Below are 23473 nucleotides of genomic sequence, written 5' to 3' on the forward strand. Positions count from 1 at the left end.
TGCATTATGGTAGTGCGCTAAATCCCTTCAAGGCTTTAGTTTCCGCCTCCATTTTTTTCTTTTGTTTTTTCTTTCTCCTTTCACTGTGTTGGTTGAAGACACCAAGTCACCTGTGCAGGTGTTTGCCCTGGGTTGCGTTGTACTGACCGTGTCCCTGTGGTGTAATATGCCATGTTCTCCCTGCCACACACACACCCCATTTCCAGTGACTTGGCAGTGAAGGCTGCATGGGAGTCCTGCATTTCCTCTTGCATCCAGCATCCTTCTTAGGTGTCTGGGCCTTGTTCTGTCAGGAAGCAGGTGATGTCTGGCTGTCTTTCATTGAGTGACCTGAGCAGTTGTTGAGGACCAGGTGTAGGTCCGTTTCACAGTAGGGGTATTCTGATTGTCCCTTTTTCTGTGAAAGAAAGGAAAGAAAGTCTCTTATAGAGCCAAGCATCCTGCTCATTCCCTATTTAGCTTTCCGTTGGTATGTACCTTACTGCAGGAAGTAAACTGCTTCTTTCCTTTCGGTTCGCTAGTTTCAACATAAAGTTGGTTCATCGACATCCTCCAGCAATGACAAAAGCATAGAAGCCTAGTTGTTAGGAAGTATCTTTGTGATCTCGTGCGTGGGATGCTTGCTGTTCTGGTCCGTTACAGTCACACCGATTGATGCCCACCATGTCCAGCTCTCTGGCCTGCAGGGGCCGCTTCAGGTTGACTCAGGTCTCTCAGACACAGCTCCAGTGACCTGAATAGGTAGTTCCCCACTTTCTGGTTCAACAAGGTGGTTTTGCCTTTCTTAAGTGCTATTGTGCTCCTCCAGATCTGGATTTAAGGCAGGGCGATTCCTTCAGTAGGCAGTGATGTTTGTTCACCACTATGATGCTCAGCGCCCGGGGCTTGGTCATCATTTCCCGATCGTTCAGTAGACAGAAACACACATAACACACATATACATATGTGTATATAAATGCACTTACATGGACCTACATATATGTGTTTGTACACAGATATACCTAGGTATATGTGTAAGCTTACATACATGCATGTGTGTATATTTAAAATATATGGATGTATATATTTAAAAACATTGGGGCTGAGGAGATGGCTCAGTAGAATAAGCACTTGCCTGGCAAGTGCAAGGGTCTGAGTTCAATCCCTAGTTCTGCCAAATAAATAAATAAATAAATAAAATGTATATATATGTATATGTTTAAAAATAAAACACATTACATGTTTCTATTGATACTACAAATCCATATTTAGGACTGCGGATCCTCCCTGATTTAGAATGGGACTCTGTCCAGGTAAACCCATCATAAACCCAGGAAAAGATCAAGTACAAAGTGTGGTTGTTACAGAATGCCTATTGTTTTTGGACCCCTACAGGGCAAGATACCAAATTAAACCATCCTCAATTGGAGGCTATCTGTATTAGTTGCTTTTATTCTGTTTTTCTGGTACTGGAGACTGAGCCGAAAGCCTCTGCACTGAGCTGGCTCCCCAACCCCCCTTTTTTTTCTTGAGACATGTTTAAGTTGCTGACTGGGCTTAAATTTGTGGTCATCCTGCGTCAGCCTTCCAGGGTCCAGGGATTGCAGGTGTGTGCCACTGTGGCTGGACTACGTTAGGTTTTCATTTGTTCTCTTCAGCGTCACCTTTGCATCTCCTTTCTGCTGTGTCAGGAGTGCCTGACTGCAATCTCACCAGTGCTTGGTGAGATTATATTATAATCTCATAATCTCATAATTATTCCATAATTATGCCTTTCTTTTACCCTGCAGTTCATCCAAACATTAATATTACAGTGATAAGGGCTGGGAGATAGCTCAGCGGCATAAGTGCCTGCCTGGCAAGTACAAGGTCCCGAGTTTGATCTTCAATACCATAAATAAATAAATTTCAGTGCTATATCAGTATGTTACTGGAGATGGCAGATTGTACTTTGCAGCTGTCTTTGCTGTTCTTAAGATTTGTCCCCCAGGCAAGCTACCATCACATAAATGAGCTACAATATCACTTGGAATAGGTCCTTTATGTGTGGTTATTCCAGCGGCTGACATACGCATACCTTCACTTATTTTGTTTTACTTTTTGCTTTGGCGATTATATGGAAATTTGAAGTATCATTTTGTAATGATAGAAAATATTTTCACTTTTTTTTTTATTTTAGGGAAGGGTCTACAGGGTGTTCAGGGTCTCACTACTAGATGGGACTCCTAGTGATCTGCCTGCTTACAGCCTCCCAAGAGCTGGGATTACAGGTGTGCGCCACCACACCCAGTCTCAATTGCTGTCTCAGTGTGCCCTGGAGTGGGGCCAGCAGGCAGGCCCAGGGTTCAAACCCCCAGCCCCTGCGCCTGCTTGCAGGTGCTGTAATCCACTGAGCTATTTGGCCGGCCCTTTTTTACCATTTTGAAGTCAAATCTACAACCCTTCGCTGTTTGGGCTGCTTTTTCTTTTAGTACATTCTGGGCAAGGGTTCTGTTCTGCTGTGAGCTGCGTCCTCAGCCCTCACTGTGAGTCTGCGGCCTCAGCCCCCTGCAGTGCTGGATGGCGAGTGGTGCCGTGACGCCTGGCCGTTGGCCGTTTTTCAATAGGAGATGCATGTGTGTGTGCACGCACACTGCCCCCTTTCTTAAATAAAGGAGGGGTGCTGTGCGGACCATCTTGGACTCAGCGCCCAGGTCAAGGCAGGTGTCTTTGCATCTTCCTGCTCCTGGTACGTCACGGGAGGGGGCTGCATCTCTGCGCATAGACTTTTTCAGTTCCTGAGCTGCACCTGCTGCTGCCGCGGTGGCCTTGTACAGATGCGTTTTTACTAGAGTCCTCAATACCTAGGAGTGGGGTTGCTGGTGAGCAGGTAGAACGCTGCTAAAGCTTCATTAGATACTGCTAGATCGCTCTTCATGGGAGTTGTGCTGCCGACTATCTCCACCATCGAGACACGAGGGCCTGACTAACTGTGCAGCCTTGCTGGTGACGGGTACAGTTGACCCTTTGGACATTTGCCAGTCTAGCCAGTAGGAAGTGGTATCTCTGTGTAATTTTAATCTGGATTTCTCTATTGCAAGCAAAGTAGGAGATTTTCTAAAGGTGTAGTCTTGCCAGCGTTAAGCACGGAGCTCAGTCGTCGTAGCATTGAGAAGGTCTGGCATGAGCGGAGCCGCGAACTGCTAAGGTGCACCTCATGCAGAGCTGGGCATGACGCAGACCTCGCGGTGTTGAGCACAGGCTCACACTGCGGTCCCAGCTCTCGGGAGGAAGTGTGTGGCAGTGAAGGTGACCGTGGCCCAAGCCAGGCATACTTGGGCTCCAGCCCCGCTCCCCCACTTGCTGGTGCTTGACCTTGGAGATAAATCCTGAGCTTTTGTTGCTTATTTGTAAATGAGAGGAGAAGAGTCACTTCTTACCTTTACAGGGTTGATTTCAGATTGAGATAGTTGAGTGTCTCCCACAGTGCTTGACACACAAGAGGCCTCAAGACATGTAAGTTGTGTTATAATTATAATTAAATAGAATGAAGAGAATTAGTGGGGCTCCTAGAAATGCACTTGACAGTAAGACAAGAAAAAAAGAGACTCTTAATAGTTCGTGGTGGTGTGGCCGCCAACCTGAATACCTCACTTAGACATCCAGAGAGAGAAGAGGAAGGAGATGAGGTGTAGAGGGGGCTGGAAGCCACCGGAAGCCAGGCTGCATCAGCGGGTGTGGCCTGTGCCAGGGCCACAGCGCATACCAGGAGGGTGTGCGAGGAGGCAGTGAAGTGTAGCTAGGAGCTGGTGGCTCGCTGCTTTGGGGCAACTGCAGGCTCTGCCCCAGCTGCCTTCCTGGTTTTGGCACTACTGGAAATTCTAAGGGAGACACAGCATGACCTTGGGTACATTCTGCAGCCCTCTGAGCTTCCCACAGCCCCTGGGCCATGTTTGCAGATGAATGGTTCTTTTGTCCTGGCTTCCCTTAACAGGCGGGGCACAGTGGGTGACATTCACAGGTGTTGCAGCCGCATCTCCCTGCCCTGGGAGGAGGCTGTGCGCCACCAGTGTCCTTATGGTGCCCATCTTCCTGTGAAGCTCAGTTGAGCTTTCTGTTGGCATTCGCCTTTACTGTTCTACCTTGTTGCCTAGTTTATGCGTTCGTTTTTCCTTCCTGTATTTTTGCTTTTGTAATGGTCAGTCCCTGTGTTCTCATTTCTTTGGGTTGGTTTTTCTCTTTTTAGATTTTTGAATGGAACCTTAAGCTCATTGAATTCTGTGTCTTTATTTTTTGCTAAATGTGCTGAAAACATGAGGGCTGTCTTTCAGCTCTAAATCTGTTAGCATTTAGGTTTGAATTCCTCTGAAGCAACGAGTAACCTTTGTGTGGTCTTGAGTGTGGAACCCAGGGACTTGGTGCTGAGAAGCAGCCCCAGCCCTTTTTTATTTGGAGATGGCTTTCTGAAAATTGCTAAGCTAGAGCCCGCCAAATAGCTCAGTGGATTAAAGCACCTGCAAGCAGATGCAGGGGCCGGGCCTTCCATCCTTGGGCGCGCTGTGCCGGCCCCACCCCTGGGCGTGCTGGCCCACGAATGTAATCCCAGCTCTTAGGAGGGTGTAAACAGGCACATCACTATGAGTCAATCTAGTAGTGAGACCTGGTAGACCCTTCCCTAAAATAAAAAAAAAAATAGAAAAAGAAAATTGTTAAGTTGCCCAGGCCGAGCTTGAATTTATGATTCTCCTGCCTCAGTCTCCTGAGTGCTGGAATTACAGACATCCACCACCACACCCAGCTAGCTGCTCAGCATGTTTTACACATTTTCAAAGGAATAGATTTTCTTGGCTGTTATTTGTATTATTGATGTCTAATTCCATTGCGTATTAATCAAGGTATATAACTTCTAGGATAGCATTTTGGAGGGAATTCCTGGCAACCTGATTTATAACTTAAATTATGCATTGTGAGTTTCTAATCACCGCTTCACATGTTTGGGGGAAAAAATGAATATTTTGTTTGCTGGCGGCCGAATTCTTAAAATAGCAATTAGCTTGAGTTGATCAAATGCTTTGTTCAAATCATTTAGCTTCAGTGCCTGGCAATGTTCGTCCAAGCAGCTGTGTTTGCAGTGGTCCAAGACACAAAAATATCCATTGAGTGCTGATTGGTTCTGTGTCACTCACAAAAGAAAGCCAGTCTAAAGAAAGCCATCGTGGCCCTTCCAGTTTTTACAGACAAAGTTGATTCTCAGGAGTTGAATTCTTTTAGTCCCAGCTTAATTAGCCTATAATACGGAAGCTCTGGCTTTTGTGATCATGAATATTTATGCTGTGCAATCATGTAAGAGTGAAACTGATTAATATTCATATGAAGAATAGAAAGTGGAGAACTATAATCCATGTCCCTCGTGTCCAGTGTTAGTTGAGGTCCTTTTGCCCTTGGCCACACGAGTGGAGATATCACAGAAACAACCTCATCTGTTATGGGACAGAATTCAGCCTGCTTGTCACTCAGAGGGTCACGGTGAAGCTTAGCCGAAGGAAGCTTTTCAGATATCAGATGTGCAGGTTTCTGACAGAGTGCCAGGCGGAAGTGGCTTGAGTGCGTCCTATCTCCCTTTACCTTCCAGGAGGAGCTTGGACAGGGTGAGGTCAAAAGAAATTTCTGCAGACCCCTGCAGTCCTTCTTTGTCCTTCTCTTCTCAGTGCGGAACACAGAGACGGCAGCCATGACGACCCACGTCACCCTAGAGGATGCGCTGTCCAACGTGGACCTGCTGGAGGAGTTACCGCTCCCCGACCAGCAGCCATGCATTGAGCCTCCGCCGTCCTCCATCATGTACCAGGTATGGAGACAGCAGGGCCCGCGGGGCACCCGGGCATCCGAGGGGCCTGAGATGTGTGCCCCGGGCATCCGAGGGGCCTGAGATGTATGCCCCGGGCATCCGAGGGGCCTGAGATGTGTGCCCCGGGCATCCGAGGGGCCTGAGATGTGTGCCCCGTGGGCTGTGGGGGGAGCTGCCGCACAGAGGTCAAGAGCTGATGGGGTCCCCAGTGGACTCAGTTGCCCAGTTTAAAGCGTAGATGAGCTGAGAAATGTCACCAGGACTGTTGACTTTCCCCAGGGAGGACCCGTTGCTCGGTTCTGACCCAGACGCCTGCAAGCGTATGACTGCTGCACTAGCCACGGTGTGGAAGCTCTGACCTCATGCGAGAAACACTGCAGTGTAGAACCCCCTAGAGCCTGCCGGGGTCATAGCTCTCCTCCAAGTGTGTGAGGGGAGCGCCAGGGCCCCGCACCGCAGCCACAGCTCAGGGAAGTGGGTCACAGCTGGGAGCCTTTGCCTGAGAGCAGATCTTGTGATCAGCGCGTCAGACTGCACAAAGCGTGGCCCTGGTGGGGCGAGGCGGGGAGGGCACGATGCAGCTGGGCGGGCACGCGGAGCTCCTTGTCTGGGGAGCCCACCAGATGCTGTGGCCGGAGAGACCTCTGGATGGCCCTTAGACTGCTGAATGTGACTAAATGCAGAGATACAAATTTTAGTCATATGTAACAAATTGTTCGGCACATGCTTGGCACTTCCATTCATAAATTGGATTTATTTACATTTTCTAACCCAGATTAAAATTCTAATTATGTAATTTTTTAAAGTACAGACAATACAGAAAAGTACAATACAACAAATAAAATTATCCTTGTAACCATACCCCTTTCTGTCTGTATATACACATACCTTTTATAATCAAATATATATATTTGGTAAATATATATGTGTATTTGGTAAATATATATATCTCCTCATATCCTTTTTACCAAGAAAAGATTTCTGTTATGTGTATTGCTTATAACTTGGATTTTAAAAAAATTATTACCAATATTTTTCTATACAAATACTGTACTGATTCCACACTGCTTACTCACCTCATGGTACTTGTAAGACCATTGTATGGATGTGCTTGTTCAGCCCTTTGCCCTCGAAGGACATTTGGGTTGTTTCCAATGTTTTTAATCGTACAAATGCTGCAGGGATGATCCATGTCCATGCGTATCTGCACCCTCGCCTGGGTATTTCTGAATGAATGGATCAAAGCGACGAGCGTCTTCACTTTGAGCAGCTGTGGACCTGTGTCCATCAGCATTTGCTCCTGAGATGCAGCTGATGACTCTGGGCCTTGCAGGGCTGAAGGGCTCAGCCTGCTCCTGCACATGCAGCCAGGATGAGGGTTGAGGTCGCTGTGATTACCCTGAGAGCCAGTGGTGTTTGCTGGCAGTGATTTGCTTCCTGGACACCCAGCCATCGCCCAGGACCTGTTCTGCAACAACCAGTGTTCTCTAATTCCACAGGCTAACTTTGACACGAACTTCGAGGACAGGAATGCATTTGTCACGGGCATTGCAAGGTACATTGAGCAGGCAACGGTCCATTCCAGCATGGTAAGTGTGGTGCGCATGTGCAGACATGCTGCTGCTGGGGCGGGGAGGGCCTGGGCTGTCTTCTCACCCTGGAGCCTGAATCCTAAAGCCCTTGCAGTCCCTCAGCTGAGCTGTCTCTAAGCCAGGATGCAGCCCTGCCCTACCTCCTCTTTGTGCATTGGGCAGCTGCACCCCACTGACCTCCAGCTTTGCAAACCTGCCCAATGTGAGGCCCCCCTCAATCCCCACTCCTCACTCCCCTGAGCTAGAAAAGCTTTTGGGGTTAGCATGTGCCTAGAGCCTGGCTTGCCTTGTGTTTCACAGATTACTGAGCATATTGTCTATGAAATTTTTCTCTCTTAATAAAGCAAAGTGTTCCTCAAAGGACAGCCCCAGTGGCCTTGACTTTGAAATGACCTGGTAATTTGACTTGGTGGAGCTGCTTCTGTCCTTCTCAGGATGCGTCCTTGGGGCATAAGCGTGCCCCTCCCTCGGGGCTTAACTCACAGCCTCTGCCTGTGGTTTCACCACCCCTCTGTCTCAGGAAGTGAGGTGTCTCCTATGACCTGGCCTTAGCAAACCTGGCTCATGTAGTCATTAACTAGCGCCTGCCTAGAGAGGGCGGCGTCTGCACGGAGGAGTAGCCAAGGGAACAGGGCCATGTCCGGTTCCCAGGGAGCCAAGCAGGAAGCGGGTGTGCTCATCCCTTGCCAAACACCTAATATTTATTCAGTTCATTGTCTTATTTAATCCTCACATAAAATCTGTGAGATATTTCTATTATAGTGCCCATTTCACAGATGGGGACAACCAAAGCACTAAAAGGTAAAGAAACTTAGAGTCAAACAGCTGACAAGTGACAAATGTAGACTGCTCTTTGAGACAAAAATGCAGTCAATGTCATGGTAAAAGTTTCAAGTTCTGTGTTCCTGAGGAGGCCTTGGGGGTTCAGAGAAAGTTTGATGAAGGAGGTGGTGACCCACATGAGAATAATGAAGTATGTGCCACACTTTAAAATGTATGTGGCGTACGTAATGAGACCTTGTCTCAAAACCAACCCCCAAATGATATGTAACGTTCTCCTGTATATTGTTAGAGCCTTGCATTAGCCTTGTGATTTGCAAAAGGAGTCATTGCATCCATTTTAGAGATGAGAAAACTGAGACGTGGAGAAGTTAACAATCAGTCAGCCCAGGCTCCTACAGGTAGCAAGTCAGGGCGCTTGACCTGACACGTGGGGCTGACACCCAGTCCTGACCTCTTTTTCTGTCCTCCATTCTCAGTCAGCGGTGAGGTGGGGAGGGGACCCCAAAGTAGAACCAATCCAAGTGAAGAAGATGCAGACTTTTCTGTGCCTTCCCGAGTTTCAGCTGAAAGGCACAAGCAGGGGATTTGTGTGTGGCATCTCTGGAAGGGTCAGGACATGGGTGTGTTGGTGCCTACAGGGCTGTGTACCTTTCTGGAGAGCGCAGTGGGAAGGTGTACGGCCTTACTCTGGCTTCAAGGGGTTGCATACCTTCCCTGACTTATGTCTAAATAAGGAAGCTGTGACACAAGTTCAGAGATGAGCCCAGGAACAGCCAGGACGACAACTCAGGTCTCCTGAGTACCCACCCGAGGCTTTTTCTGCTCCACCATCCTGGCCTCTTATTCCAGGCTAATTTTGCCAGAGTCTATGGGAAAAGCCTGCATGCTCCGTGTTCACTGCCCCATGCGCAGGGTCCAGCACAGAGCCCAGGCCTGTGAGCGCCCAGAGAGGCACTCTTTGAATGAATGAGTTGAAACTGCCGTGGGCAGCATGTTGCTAAAAACAGACTCCTGTTTTGTATGTTCTTGTCACTTCCCCTTTCCGACGTGTGTTCTGACAACAGCGGGAGACACATGGGTTGGTCTTGGTTCTTCCTGATGTCAGGGACAACATGTCACTGATTTTTAAAGTTCTCTAAATTAAGAATTGAAACTGGGACTTGTCAGTGACATTTGCTACAGAAAATAGAACAGCCCAAAGTCGTGACCTCTGAATTACATCAGATCTTTTCCTCACAAAGTATTGGGAAAGATCAAAATATACAGACTTAAAATTTAATCAATAAAACTTCATTCTTATATAGATACAAATATTTACAAAGAGAGGTGGTCTGCAAGTATTTTTAGTATATTTTGGAAATATACTTTCTATAACATAAAATGATTTAAACTGAGAGCCAGTGAGATAGCTCAGTGGACTAAGTCCCTCTTAGGTGAGCGCAGGGACCAGGGTTCAATCTCCAGCACCACGTTGTGCCAGCCCTACCCCCCAGGCACGCTGAGCTGACCACCTGTCCGGTCATAGTGGCTCATGCCTGTAATCCCAGTTCCAGGGAGGCTTAGAACAGGAAGATCACTACGAATCTGAGCTGTGTAGTAAGACCTTGTGCCAAATACATGAAATAATAATAAATAGAATAAACTGTATAATTCAGGAGTTTTAGCATATTCACCATGTTAAACAACCGTCCTGTCTTAGTTACTTTTCTCTCATTGCAGGGACAAAATACCTGACATCCAAATTGAGGAAGGCAAGATTTACTGCTCACCATTAGTGGAGGTTTCAGTCCATACTCAGCTGGCTCAGGGCAGAGTGGCACATGGCAGAGGGCAACAGTTCAGGTGGCAGAAAAACAGCAAAGAGCAAAGGGAGGAGTAACAGCTGCGGCAGCCAGCAAGCCTCCCTCCCTTCCCCACATTGTATTCAGGCCATCTGCCCCAGGGTGGGTGTAACCATCATACCCATAATCCCAGCATCGGATCAGGAATTAATCACAAATGCTAGAAGGCACCCCACGAGACTACATCAGGCTTTGGAGGAACACCCAGACACAAAGCATAACGCATCCCAACCATTTAGTTTCCACTACGACCTTGATGCCCCCGACCTTGTAGCATTCACTCCCAAGTCCTCTTCTCCCTGCTTCTTCCAACAACACTGATGCACTTCCTGTTTCTGTGGATTTCTCTGTCCTGGAAATTACAACTACATGAGCCCCACAGTGTGTGACCTTTTGTGTCTGGCCTCTTTCACTTACTGTGGCGACTCCAGAGTTCTTGTGGTCGGCCTCTGGGTCAGCATTTCATTACCTTTCTCAGATAAGTAACGCTGTGCGGTGTGGAGGTGCCACGCGCTGTCACGCAGCCACAGGGGGTGGGTGCTTGGGTTGAGGCTAAGGCTGCCAGGCCCCTCGTGTTCCTCATGGAGACTGGATCCTGACGTTTTTCTGTGTGGAATGTTACAGGACACGATTTACTGTAGACTGAAGGGCTATGAAGTGAAAAGACTGGGATTTCTGCTCCAGTGTGTGGGCTGTGAGCTTAGGGCTTATTTGACTGCAAGATTTGGCCCTGGGGACAAAATCGCTGTGTTTCTCAGGTTGATTTTTTTTTTTTTTTTTTTTTTGCGGAACTGGAGATTGAACTCAGGCCCTTGTGCTTGCCAGGCAAGTACTTGTTCTACTGAGCCATCTCCCCGGCCCCCAGGTTGACTTTCATGCTGTTGTTTTTCCATTGGCTCTACTTACTGCTTTTTAAAAGTTGACATTATTTTCCTGCTCATAGAATAGAAATACGGACTGTTAGACTGAAAGTGTGGACATCACGCTCCCGTATTATATCACGATAGGATATTATCTATTATAGTACTTTACACATTACATTATTGTACTATTATCCTACTATAGCAGTATATTAAATTAGCATTACTTTATATATGAAGTAGTATTACTTTATACTACGTATAGAGTGATACAAAATAATCGAGCCCCATCAGTGCTGTCCCCTACATCATAATAAGCAGCATAATTATGGTTGTTTCTTTTGGTTTTTGACCTACCCACTGCAGTATGGTTTTCCCAAGTTCGGTTTCTCTTCCACTATCTCCGGGATACCTTTTGCTGTGGGCACACACAGACCTGCCTCGTTCTTCCTGAAATGGTCATCTGTGTTCTTCAGAAAATATGGCCTGGTTTGGGGCCTCTGAGGGGGATGATTTAGGTCTGCTTTTCTCAAACTGAAGGTCATGTGATTTTATCTGGGGATTTGGGGTTGTGCCCAGGGAGGGCCCTGGGGCCTGCCTGGTATCTCTGCATGCACCCCCAGGCCATGGAGATGTGGAGCCCACACTGAGTGGCACGGGTGCAGGTGGTGAGTGCTTGCTGGCTCGAGGCCTGGTTCCTCCCTCTGAGCCACACTGCTCTTTCAGAACGAGATGCTGGAAGAAGGACACGAGTATGCGGTCATGCTGTACACCTGGCGCAGCTGCTCCCGGGCCATCCCCCAGGTGAGACCCTCCCGCTGGTGTGGCCACTTCCTGCCCCGCTCCACAGTGTCAACTGAGCCTCCCTGTGGCCAGGAATAAATCAGGGCCTCTGACCCAAGGAAGGGTGTGGAGGACATTCTGAGGACTTCCCATGAGACATATGACAATGCCAAGGATTAAAAGTACCCTCCCTTGTATACAGTAGAAGCAGTGTTTTATTTCAGGTGCTGTGCATGATCCCCAGCCCCTTGCACAAGTGTGTAACATAAACCCTAGACCTCCGTACCCACCCCCAAGCCTGCCTTCCGCAATGGGATGATCACGCTGAGCACTTGGCTACGAATTTTTCTGGCCTTTTCCCTGGCATAAATATTACCTTGTCAGTTATCTCCTTTATAAATGTATGATTCTGTTTTATATTGTTCTTTCTTTTTTTTTTTTCCAACTGAATTCTTTATTCCGCCTCCTTCTTTAAGTTGGAAGAGATATTTTTATTCCCATCATCACTGTCATTGTCCTAGAACTGTTGGATTCCACTGTGACAAAATCAGTAAGCCATCGGTGTGCAAAGTAAACAGAAGCAGTTCCCCGCCCACTTCCTCCAAGTCCTAGTTCTAAAGGCTCACTGCTGGTAGCAGCTGGCCTTGTACCCTTTCCAAGTTCCTGGTTTGAATTAGGTGCAAACACTCTGGCATAGTTTTGTGATCAGATTAGACGTGCTGTTTTGTAAATTCATTCACCTGTGGATGGTGAAAATGTGTGTAGCTCTATCTCATTCCCTCTGTCAGTTCATAAGGACATATAATTGTATCATTTATCTGTTTAATCATCCACCGATGAATATTATTCAAATGCTACCAGTTCATGAATTTCTAAGCATTTATAACAATTCTCCTTAGGCCTGCCTGTGGTGGTGTTTAGGTCCCATCGGATGTGGGCAGTCTTGGGTGTGTGCTATAGGAACATCTACTGTGACTATCTTGTCCTTGCTTGTAGAAAACCCCTGGGCAGGAAAAATGGGTTTCTTCACGACACATCCTTACTTGGTCAGCACTGCCTTGGGGACAGTCAGGGGAACTTTGTACCAGCCACATTCACAGCAGGGTATTCCTCTCTGCCTAGAATCTCCAGGCACAGCAGAACAGGACTAGGGAAAAAAAAAAAAAACAAGGGAGGGAATCCATGTGGATCCCATCGATCTGCTCTGCAGGATCCATGCACAGCAGAAAGAGGGAGGCGGGCTCTGGTCCTGTCCTGGCTGGTGTTTCTGAGGCCGGTCCCTGAGGGTTACTTCTGCCCCCTGACAGAGCTACCAGAGCTTCTCCTGCCAGGCCAGCCATGGCAGCTGTCATCCCCAGTGAAGCCCACAAGAGAATAAAGTGGGCCTTGTTAGCGAGGCCTGCCTGGGCCACCCAGGATTGTGAGACTCTCCATGCCCACAGGTCAAGTGCAACGAGCAGCCCAACCGGGTGGAGATCTATGAGAAGACCGTGGAGGTGCTGGAGCCAGAGGTCACCAAGCTCATGAAGTTCATGTACTTCCAGGTGAGCTGGCCAGGGTGGGTCTGCACTGGGAGACCTGGAAGACATCCCTACTTCCAGTCCTGGGGCTGAGCTTGTGCATTGTGCTGGGTTATTTATTCACCCAGCAACCATTACTATGTTTCTTAATCTTTGCATAGCTAATTTCTTTTTTTTTTATTTTAAAGAGAATAATAATAAGAACAAAACGATAAAAATGGTACAGAAATTATTTGATCCATTTTGCGTGCCTGTATCTTGTAATCTGAGCAGTTCCTTTGAAGATAATAGCAGTTCTTTTTTAAGAGCTGCACACTCACCACTGGGTGTGCTGGACAGACAGGCACCTTATGGTTGTGTCACTTTCCAAAGCAGCTCTGGAGTTCCCTTTCCTGAGTGTCTTTACGAAATATGATAAGATAAGTGGTGCATATTGCTACCGAGTGTCCTCCAGTAGAAAGGCGGGCTTGTGAAAAGGTGACAGTGCGTCCTCCTCCGCCGTGTTCATGGATCTGGCACCATGCTACCTCTGGCCCTTTCTCAAAGTCAAAATGACCAGGAAGGACAAAAATTTTGTGTCAGTTCAGGATACTGTGGCAAACATAGTGGAACAACTAAGGACCCAGTGAAGAGGACTTCCAGAGCTGCTCCTGTTAGTGGCAAGAACGATGTGATGAGTGGAGCTGAGACAAGTGGGAGGATTTTGAAGGGAATCAATGACTGTGTGTCTTTTACTGCAATAAATTTTAGAAATTTAAACCTGTACCACATTTTTCAACCATTAGACATCCTAGGGACCATGTTGGTAGATTTTGGGCAGAAGGAGAGACTGGCAGTGAAAAATGGACAATAAATTTCCAGGGCATAGCAAGGTTTGCATGTAAAATAAAATTGACAGCAGGCCTGGGTGGTAGTGTGTCTACAGAGCGGTGTGGCATCAGGGATGGCCTCTTAGAAAGTGTCTGAGAGCCGAGGTATGTGTGTGTGTCAGAGGAGAGGACGTGTGATGGTCAGGAGGAAGAGCTCCAGGGAAAGGGCAGAGCGAGGGAGGCCAAGGCTTTGCGGCCTGAGGCTCAGTGTGTTCAGGAAACAGAAGGCCGCTAGGCAGGCTGCAGAGCACCAGCCGTGAGGGTGTGGTGGAAGGGGGTGTCGGGGAGGAGACAGGAAGCCTTTACATGGGGCCCTACAGGGCTGTGAGGTTTTATTCCAGCAGCCTGGGAAGTCCCCAGCAGCTTTTGGTGGCCTGATCTGATCTGAGGTTTTATGACATCTGACTGCTGTGTGGCACACAGATGACAGTTGGGGGACAGCAAGAGGTTGAGGGAGGACAGCTGGGGGCCGGTCGGGAACTGGAAGGGCAGTCATTACAGGGGGCAAAAAGAGAGGGCCAGGCGTACCTGGGAGTGTCATGGAAGGGAGTTGATTGACCGGACCGGAAATCACAGGAGAAGCAGATCATGAACAGGTCACTATTGTGGTCACTTTGAAAGTTGCAGAGGCCATGGGGTGAACACTTAGAGGTAGGCCCATCTGTAGCTCAGGGTGGGGGAGTGAACGTCATGCTGCACCGGACATACCCTTTGCATGTCCCTCTGGGGAGCTGAGCTTCATGTAGAGACTGGAGCACTGGCGTCTACCCTGCATCCTACATGGGGCTGCTGTCTGGTAGGTGGGAGACGGGACAGGGTGATGGAGCCACAAAGCCACCACATAGCCGTGGATCAGGAATTCCGCCGAGTTGGAGCCCAACTCTGCCGCTCACCGTGCCCTGCAAGCCATTTCAGCTCCCTGACATCTCCGGGTGTTTCCCTGGGCTGGCGTCTGCCTCGCAGATCAGTGGGGACAACAACAGGAGGTCGGCACAGAGACAGCTAGGGCGAGCCACTGCAGAGTGAGCTGGCTCTGCACACCACAGCTGCTGCGCTTAGCACCACTGCCTGCCTTCCTCAGGTCTCAATTCTCCTCGGGAAGCAGGTCCAAGAGAGGGGAGATGTCAGAGGCTGCGCATAAGCTAGTGAGATGGCTCAGAACTGTGCTGTTCAGGATTAAAGCCCTCCCCACATGCGGCTCTGGACAATAAAATCACATAGAATTAAAGTTCAGGTCCTCAAATGTGTAGGGCACATCCTAAGTGCCCAGCGGCCCACGTGATGAGCGGCTGTGCGTTGGACAGTGGTGGCCGGGGACTTTTCCATCACTACAGAAAGCTTAATGGACTCGACGTTGGCAGGAGCCTGCATGGCCTGGCTTGGTCCTCACAGGGAAGGAAGCCTGGCTGGAGGGACCTGAGCCTGTGGGCGTGGAGAGGAGCTCACAGCTCGGCGTTCCCGCCTTCTCGCTCGGCCCTGTCTCTCTTTCTCTTGTTCTTGCTCGTTCTTGGATCACTGCAGTGGCCTCTTCCAGCTTGTGGAATCCCCCTGCCCGCCCCCCACACAGCTGCTTTATTGAGATACCATTTACGCTCTACTCCTTGACCCGTTTAGCATGAACAGTGCGGCAGCATTCACTAGCCTCGCAGGATGAGGCGCTCATCGCTGCAGTCAGTTTTGTGGTGCCGTCTTCACCCTTGGGAGGAGCTCTGGCCATCACCTGGCCATCATCTACCCCTAGGAAAGGCTCGTCTACAGTAGGTCTCTATGCCGTGGCCTGTCTGGGTGTTTCCCGTAAGCACAGTCCTGCAGTCTGCAGCCTTTTGCATCTAGCTCCTTTCAGTAGCATAACGCTTCTGCGGCTACCCATATTGTAGCCCGTGTCAGAATTTCATTCCATTTTATGATTGAATTCCATGTCGTTCTTTGTCTGTGCTATATTCTGTTTTTTTTTTCTTTGTTACTCATTTTTATTTTTATTTTTATTTTTATTTTTTTTCTTTTCAAAGTTTTATTGATAAACATATAGCAATGAGACAGTTTCAAATCAAATCGAAAGTACAGTTTCAACAAATAATACACTGCATATATTCTTCTTAGTGGTTAATTGCTGTACAAGATGCAGACTTGTGATCCTACTTACAAACACCATTAGAAAAAATCATTCTATTCATTAAGAGAATGCAACTATATATCTATCCCAACCACTTTGAATACACAGATACAAAATGGACATTCATAGTTATACCCCAATTTTTTTTTAAGTTCCGTTGTTGAATATTATAGGTGTGTAAACTCAGCAAAATATTCTAAAAGAGTACAGAAGCCCATAATAGCATTGGGTCTTCTGTTTAATTGGCAATGTCAGAAATTATTGACGTGAGTCCCCCACAGCTCAACATAACAACATGGCTTTACTTCCTATATTTCATCTTCATACTTTTCTACTTGTGCTATATTCTGTTTGCATTTTGGTTTGTTTCTCCCCTTTGTTCTTCAGTTGGTTGATTTTTTTGAGACAGGGACTCCCTTTGTAGTTCAGGCAGGCCTTGAACTCACTGTGTGGCCCAGGCTGGCCTAGGACTTGAGGTGATCCTCCTGCCTCAGCTGCCTGAGTGCTGGAATTACAAGTGTGTATCACTTGTTAGGGGTTTTCCCCACTTTGGGGCTGTGAGGAACAAAAAGTGATCATTTGTGTGCGAGTTTTTGTGTGGACGTAGGTCTTCGTTTCCTCTAGGAGTGGCCTTACCCGATCTTCCATTAACTCCCTTAAGTGCGGCGGCCTCATAGCTCATCTCCTGCTTATGTGTCCCCCAACCCCTGAGCTTACTTCTGCAGCCACTGTGACCCTTGAGAATCACACTGCAGTCCATGCTGCCTGTTCCAGGGCCTCTGTGTCTCTCCAGTCCCCTCACTCAGAGTCTGCATGCTCACAGGCGCCTGCAGGAGTCGCAGCCCAGCCCTGGGCCCTGCTCCAGCTGCTGCCCTGCATGCAGGCCGACCCAGGCCCTCGCTCCCTGTGCCCCCATCGTGCCCAGAACCGTGGCCCTGCATGTGTGCTTCCCTCATTATGTCTGCGTGTAGCTCCTCCTCTTTCAAACCCTTCTCCTCTACAAGTCACTTTGTCACAGTTCCTTCCCTGCTCTCTCTCCTGAGAGGGCTCGCTCCTTGCAGCCTTCCCAGCCCCATCCCTTATTTTTCCCATAACGCATACAACAACCTGACGGAGAGAATCTTTCTCTGTCCTTGTGAAGGGCACAGAAACAGAGCCCTTAAAGCAGTGTGTGGTGTGCTTGCCCGTTTCTCTCCTTGCTTGACAGTAGGGCCCAGAGTGGTGCCTGGCACCCAGTAGGTGCCCAGTGAGCAGTGGGTGAGTGGCACTCTTTGCCTGGATGCCCCTCCATTGGTTCCTCTCTCTCCTTACTATATAGTGCCAACCCTGGTGACAGGACTGGGGCAACAAAGATGAATAAGGCGAAGTACTTTGCAGCAAATGTGCACAGAGTGAGTTCATTGATTTTGATCCCTTGAGGCAGGTTCCAAGCTCCCCTCTCAAAATCAGCTTTGGATTTAAGTGCTTCTGTCAGAGAGACTACCTGGTATGCCCTTCCCGGCATGCCCTGGGGCAGCCTTGACCTGTGGCCGGCAGAGACCACAGCAGGCTGCCCAGGGACCACCCCGCCTCATGCGCTTGCTGTGTCCTCCTGCAGCGCAAGGCCATCGAGCGGTTCTGCAGCGAAGTGAAGCGGCTGTGCCACGCGGAGCGGAGGAAGGACTTCGTGTCGGAGGCCTACCTCCTGACGCTGGGCAAGTTCATCAACATGTTCGCTGTCCTGGATGAGCTGAAGAACATGAAGTGCAGTGTCAAGAACGACCACTCTGCCTATAAGAGGTGAGCCGCGTCTGCGCCCTGCCAGGTCCTTCTTTGCGGCAGTAGGGTGACAGCGGAGTCCCAAAGCCTGCCAGGTCCCAGGCCTGCTCCCTGGCACAGATGCAGCTGTTCCTGTCTCAGCGGGGCTGGGCCTGGGTCCGTGTGGTTTGAGGAATAAGGAGCAGTGCTGGGTCTTTTCTCAAGATGTAATCCATTCCCCACGTCCCCGCACTGTGGAGCAGCAAGGTTTCCTGTTCCCCTGTGCCTTACAGGACTAGGACGTTGGTCATAGATAGATTGGCTGCTCCTCGCTTTCTTTAAGCTGCATGCATGCAAAAAATAAGAAAGCCAATGGCTTGCACACCTGTCCAGGCCGGCCTGCATTCAGGTGCTGTGGCCTAGGTCCCTCAGCTGGACTTCTGTCTCCAACCCGTTCCCTGCCCTGTGGTTGCCTCCAGCGATGCCATAGCAGCTTTTAAGAAGGGAAAGAATGCTGCTCCTTCCAAATGCTGCTGCAGTCATCCCAGCAAGAGCTAGCGCTGCTCAAGCCTGTGTCATGTGCTGAGCCTGCTGTCAGTCACTGGGGTGCATGTGGGTCAGGCAGTCTTGGAGTCCGGGGTCCAGGGTGAGCTGAGAAGAGGGGCTGAGACTGGGGTCATCTGCAGAGTTCAGGGCACAGCCACCCAGCATAGGGAAGGGTGGTTGGCAGCCGGGGAGCCCCCGGTGTTGGCTGAGGCGCGGTTGCACTCCTGAGTATCAGGACCTGCTCTGGACAGGACTCCAGGGGCAGATTTTCAGAATCAGTATCACTGACCCAGGACTCTTGTCATGGGTCATCATGATACAGGCCACCATGCTGCCAGGTGAGGCTGGGACATCTGGTCCCTGTGCTTGTCATGGCTTCATCTGTAGTCCCGTTGGCTTGGTTAGGCTTTGGTTTGCCATGTGATGCTTGGCTTAAGAACACTGAGGGTCTCCTGTGAAGAAGAGAGTGCAAAAAGGACCGTGCACCTGCCTGGGATCCTCCCGGACTCATGTGCAGCTGCACGGGAGGTCGTGGTGAGCCCTGGGACACTCACTCCACCCCGTCTCAGCACTGCTGCCTGGCTGATGAACGCTGCGGCCTGTTAAGCTTTCCAAGCTTTCAGAGACTTGGGGTGTGTTCTTGCCTTTGCATTGCAGGACTCTGTTGGGGCGTAAGCAGCTCCCCTAGCTCTGAAACATGCTTTCCGTTCACCTGAGAGGGAGCTCATGAACCTCAGGGATGAGGTCCCTTGGAGCCAGTGGGGGCAGGATGCCTTGCAGCCTGGCTTAGGTTAGCTGTGCCTGGCCCGTCCCTGCTGAAGGGCCCACTCTCTGCCTTCCAGGGCAGCCCAGTTCCTCCGGAAGATGGCAGACCCGCAGTCCATCCAGGAGTCGCAGAACCTCTCCATGTTCCTGGCAAACCACAACAGGATCACCCAGGTGGGCAGACTCCTGTGGGTCCTGCTGGGCATCTAGGCCCAGGCAGAGAGCCCTTGTGCCCATGCGTATGAGCTCATGCTGAGCCTTCCACCTCCACTGCCCTCCTCAGGAGGACCAGGAAGCTCCTTCCTGGCTGCAGAGGCCTGTGCACAGAGGTTGGAACAGAGGTTGCAGAGGTTGGAACCCCAGAAGCCTCTCAGCCAAGTCTGTGGCCCAGCATCTTGTGTAGATGGAGAGCTGGGCTACCGTAGGATCCACGTGGCACCTAAAGCAAAGTCAAAGCCTCCATTTCCAATGGGTCTGTTGTTTGGATGAGGATCCATCTCATAGGACTATTATCAGAAATAAAAAAAAAAAATTTAAAAACCCAGAACACAAAAGACATCTGCACTTGATCAAGGCATAAGAAGACAAAGCTGTGCTCCTTGCTGCCGCTTGCCAGGTGCACTCACCCAGCTGTCGCTGAACTGTGCCCTGCACAGCTCGACTCCTCCCACGGCCTTTGAGTCACCCTAAACAGACACCAACAGGAGTGCATGCAGGGGCCAGGCCAGCCCCGAGAGCTCATCTCCAGGGGCCGTGTGTCTCCCCTGAGGGTTTTCAGCCCAGATTGTCACTAAGACCCAGGACCACCAAAGCCCTTGCCACTCTGGTCTCTGCTGAATTCTGCCCAGTGTCCAGGGACGCTATTGAGAGCCCATCAGTGTCCTCCATTTAGGGTCTCAGCTTGTCACTTTGGAGAGACAGAACTAGGGTGGGGACTCCAGAGCTTTCTCTGCAGGAGATTTCTGTACTGCTGTGCCCCGCTAGGAGGAGCTCCCTGCCCGCCCAGTTGTCTTGCCCTGGATGGTTCCTCTGCCATCCTCCACACCCCCACAGCACACCTGAAGTTGCTGCAGCTCAAGCTGAGCTGCTTGCTTCCAAGCCCAGCCCCAGACAGCACTTTCTTACTGTCACAAGTGCCACAGATCACTGTAGAGGGCCCCAAGGAGTCTGTTCCTTGCCATGGGAGACGTGCAAGAGCCCTCACCAACGGAGCGCGGTGGTGGCATTGGTGGGAGGCCGGGAAACAGGTGCTGGCTGCCCTGCCTGGGCTGCCAGGACTCCTGTCCGAGGGAAATGCGTGCTCGGGCTTGAGGCCAGCCACGGGCATGAGGGGCAGCAGGGAGAAGCAGGAGGAGGCCGGCTCACCCTCACCCGAGGTGCCGCTCCTGTGCAGTGTCTCCACCAGCAACTGGAGGTGGTCCCTGGCTACGAGGAGCTGTTGGCTGACATTGTGAACATCTGCGTGGATTACTACGAGAACAGGATGTACCTGACACCCAGCGAGAAGCACATGCTCCTGAAGGTGAGGCTGCCCTTCTGTCTCCTTCCCTGTAGAGCCATTTATAAATAAAGGAATTTCTCTTCTCTTAAACAGTGATACAGGGCTTACTGCCCATCATGGCTTGTGACCTCCTCCTTGGCTTCGACACGCCATGTCTGTCTTTCTGAAGTCCCAAGACTATTTCAAAGTACAATTTTTAATGGCTGCCAAGTACTCCCATGTACGAGGATGCTTTTATTTCCCGCATCCCTTATAGCAGGATAACAGTTTGCCAAGCTGTGTTTAAGCCCCTTATCCCATCGCTTTTGTATGCGTCTTTTATCCGGCTGGGACTCAGAGAGGCGAGATTGCTGCCTCCGAGGGAGGCGGAGTCCTCAGCCCTCTGCTCTAGCTTGTCCAAAGGGGCCGCATTATTTCAGTAGTCATATTTATTAATGGGGAAATCTGGAATACGTGGAAAAGCGTCAAACACTGAACCTTTCCCTACTCTTCCCACCCAGAGGTGGCACTAAAATGTGAAGTAAGTCGTTCTAACTTTTTTGTTTTCTGTGTTGTCCACATGTCCACTGCACACAAGCATGTAGAATTTGTATCCCGTGTCGTGAAGTGTATTTGGAAAGCGATGTGGCTGTGAGCGCCGTAAAGATGAGTCTTTGGTTCTCGAACGGCCGCTCCATCGTCGGATGCTCAGTGATTCCGACTTCTCCCTGGCACGGCCAGCAGTCCCCACGTCCTTTCCCCACACTGCCGTGTCTTACGTTCGGATTCTTTCTTCCCCAGAGCCCCATCCCTCGGGGGTTTTCTCTGCTCTGCTCCTTCATGTCACTCGTACTCTTCTAAGTACCCCTAGTCTGGGTTGTTGCTCCTGTCTTTAGATTTCTAGCAGCTTGACTAAGTCGATAGGGCGTATCATCCCCTAGTTCATTACTATAACAAAATGCCAGAGACAGACTTTCTAAAGCAAAGGAGGTTACTGAGCTGGCAGTCCGAACAGCATGGTGCCGTCTCTGGCAAGGTCCCTTTGCTTACTCTGCACCCTGGCAGGGACACGTTGATGTGTGTGTGTCTCAGTGGACTCTTTCCCCCCACAGAGCCACCAGGATGCATTCAGGGGCCTCTCTCATAATGGCCTCATCCAATCACCTGGTGAAGACCCTACCTCTGTATACCATGGCTGGGTGAAGGTTTCGCCTTCCTAATATCGTTACCAAGTGGCTGTAAGGATTAAACTTCCACGTGTGCCAAGTGGCCAGATGTACTCAGACCTCAGCACAGGGCAGTGTGGCCCTGCCTTCTCTCAGTCGTCATAAACCCAGAGAGGTCACCAAAGTTCAGGCACCTCATCTACCACACCAGGCAACCCTGCAGCCTTGAGCTAGGTGAAAAAACTGCCTCCTAAGCAGGTTTCCCTACTGCCTTCAGATTTTCCAGACCTCCTGTTTCCCTCCTGCCTTTAATCCCCCTGTACGTTGGCTTCCTAGTCTACTTCCCTCAGTTCTCCACCCTGCTCAATCTGGCCTACAGCCCTTTTGCTCCTCCTGGGCTCGCATGCAGTTTGTGGTAATGAACTGAGTCACCACCAGGGGGCACCATCCACCAAGACGCTTGTTGGTCGGGTCAAACACAAGGCGCTCAAGCGGGAAGGGACCTTTATCTTCCCATCTTAGGTACTGAATGACGTAGAGGCTCAGCGAAGGGTGACTCCCACATCCCCACAACTGGTCATGTCCTTCAGCTGTGTGTGTGACCCAGGAGCCGCATGAGCTAGGATTCAGGGGGCTATTGAATGGACTGAAATACCAAGCAAGTTAACTCCTCTAGGGGATTTTTCGGCCAACTGTTTTCTTTTAAAAACAGTGGCCTCTGTGGGCTCCTAGGGGACATTCACATTATTGTCTCCTTAGGGAAAGAGGTGGCCACTTATACATCAGCCACTTGCTGACAGTTGCCTGTCGAGGCCAGGCACACCCCAAGGACATCCGGCGGGAGGGACCCAAATGTGCGTGCTCTTCCCACAGAGCCGGACGTGCTCTGCACATGGCTCGCCATTTCTGTGACTCCTTGGCTGTGGTGTGGAGCTTGGCTGAGAACAGTGCCGTGATAAGAATGAATTGTTGCTAACAATGGCGCCTGTTAAAGCCCTCAGATAGACTGGACCATCCATAAGGGCCCAGAAGCTACATTTGCCATTATGTACTGCACTTCAGCTTAAACTTAGGCCCATCTTTCTTGCCTTTATTTGAAGACATTTGAGTTTTTGTAATGAATGTGTATGTCTGGGGTGTGCGTGTGCGTGCGTGCGTGCGTGTGTGTTCACATCATGGACCTGCTGGGTTTTTTAAGCGTCCAGTGGCTGGGAGTGGTTTCCGAGTTCTGTCCCTTCTCCTTCTAGGTGATGGGCTTCGGCCTCTATCTGATGGATGGAAATGTCAGTAACATTTACAAACTGGATGCCAAGAAGAGAATCAACCTTAGCAAAATTGATAAGTTCTTTAAGGTCAGCAACTGGAGCTGGGGCGGGGCAGGGATCAGGGTTACCAGTGCCACAACAGCGTTTGGGGGAAAAGAATGAAATTAGTCAGAAACTGCGGGTCTTGCTAGTTGAACAGTCGCTGTAGAGAGCCGACAAAGAAGAGTGGAGTAGTAGGATGACTGGGACCCTGGAGGAGGAGGAGCTTAAGCTACCGCAGGTGGCTGCAGGAGGAGGAGGAGCTTAAGCTACCGCAGGTGGCTGCAGGAGGAGGAGGAGCTTAAGCT

General features: G+C 49.9%; 1 protein-coding gene across 2 annotated transcripts in view; it reads left to right on the top strand.

Moving 5' to 3' along the window:
• Cyfip2 (cytoplasmic FMR1 interacting protein 2) overlaps positions 1-23473 on the top strand; it is a 139686-nt gene that overhangs the window by 15423 nt on the left and 100790 nt on the right. The window contains exons 2-9 of one of the 2 annotated variants that reach the window (XM_023713088.1): positions 5591-5806; positions 7306-7395; positions 11609-11686; positions 13108-13209; positions 17765-17946; positions 19293-19389; positions 20609-20737; positions 23109-23213. In XM_023713088.1, coding sequence (XP_023568856.1) covers positions 5591-5806; positions 7306-7395; positions 11609-11686; positions 13108-13209; positions 17765-17946; positions 19293-19389; positions 20609-20737; positions 23109-23213 — 999 coding nt within the window. The remainder of the gene's footprint in view (positions 1-5590; positions 5807-7305; positions 7396-11608; positions 11687-13107; positions 13210-17764; positions 17947-19292; positions 19390-20608; positions 20738-23108; positions 23214-23473) is intronic. The other variant, XM_004629394.3, reaches the window with a different exon arrangement.

The sequence above is a fragment of the Octodon degus genome, unplaced genomic scaffold (assembly GCF_000260255.1).
Source record: "Octodon degus isolate 3935 unplaced genomic scaffold, OctDeg1.0 scaffold00029, whole genome shotgun sequence".
Lineage (NCBI taxonomy): Eukaryota > Metazoa > Chordata > Mammalia > Rodentia > Octodontidae > Octodon > Octodon degus.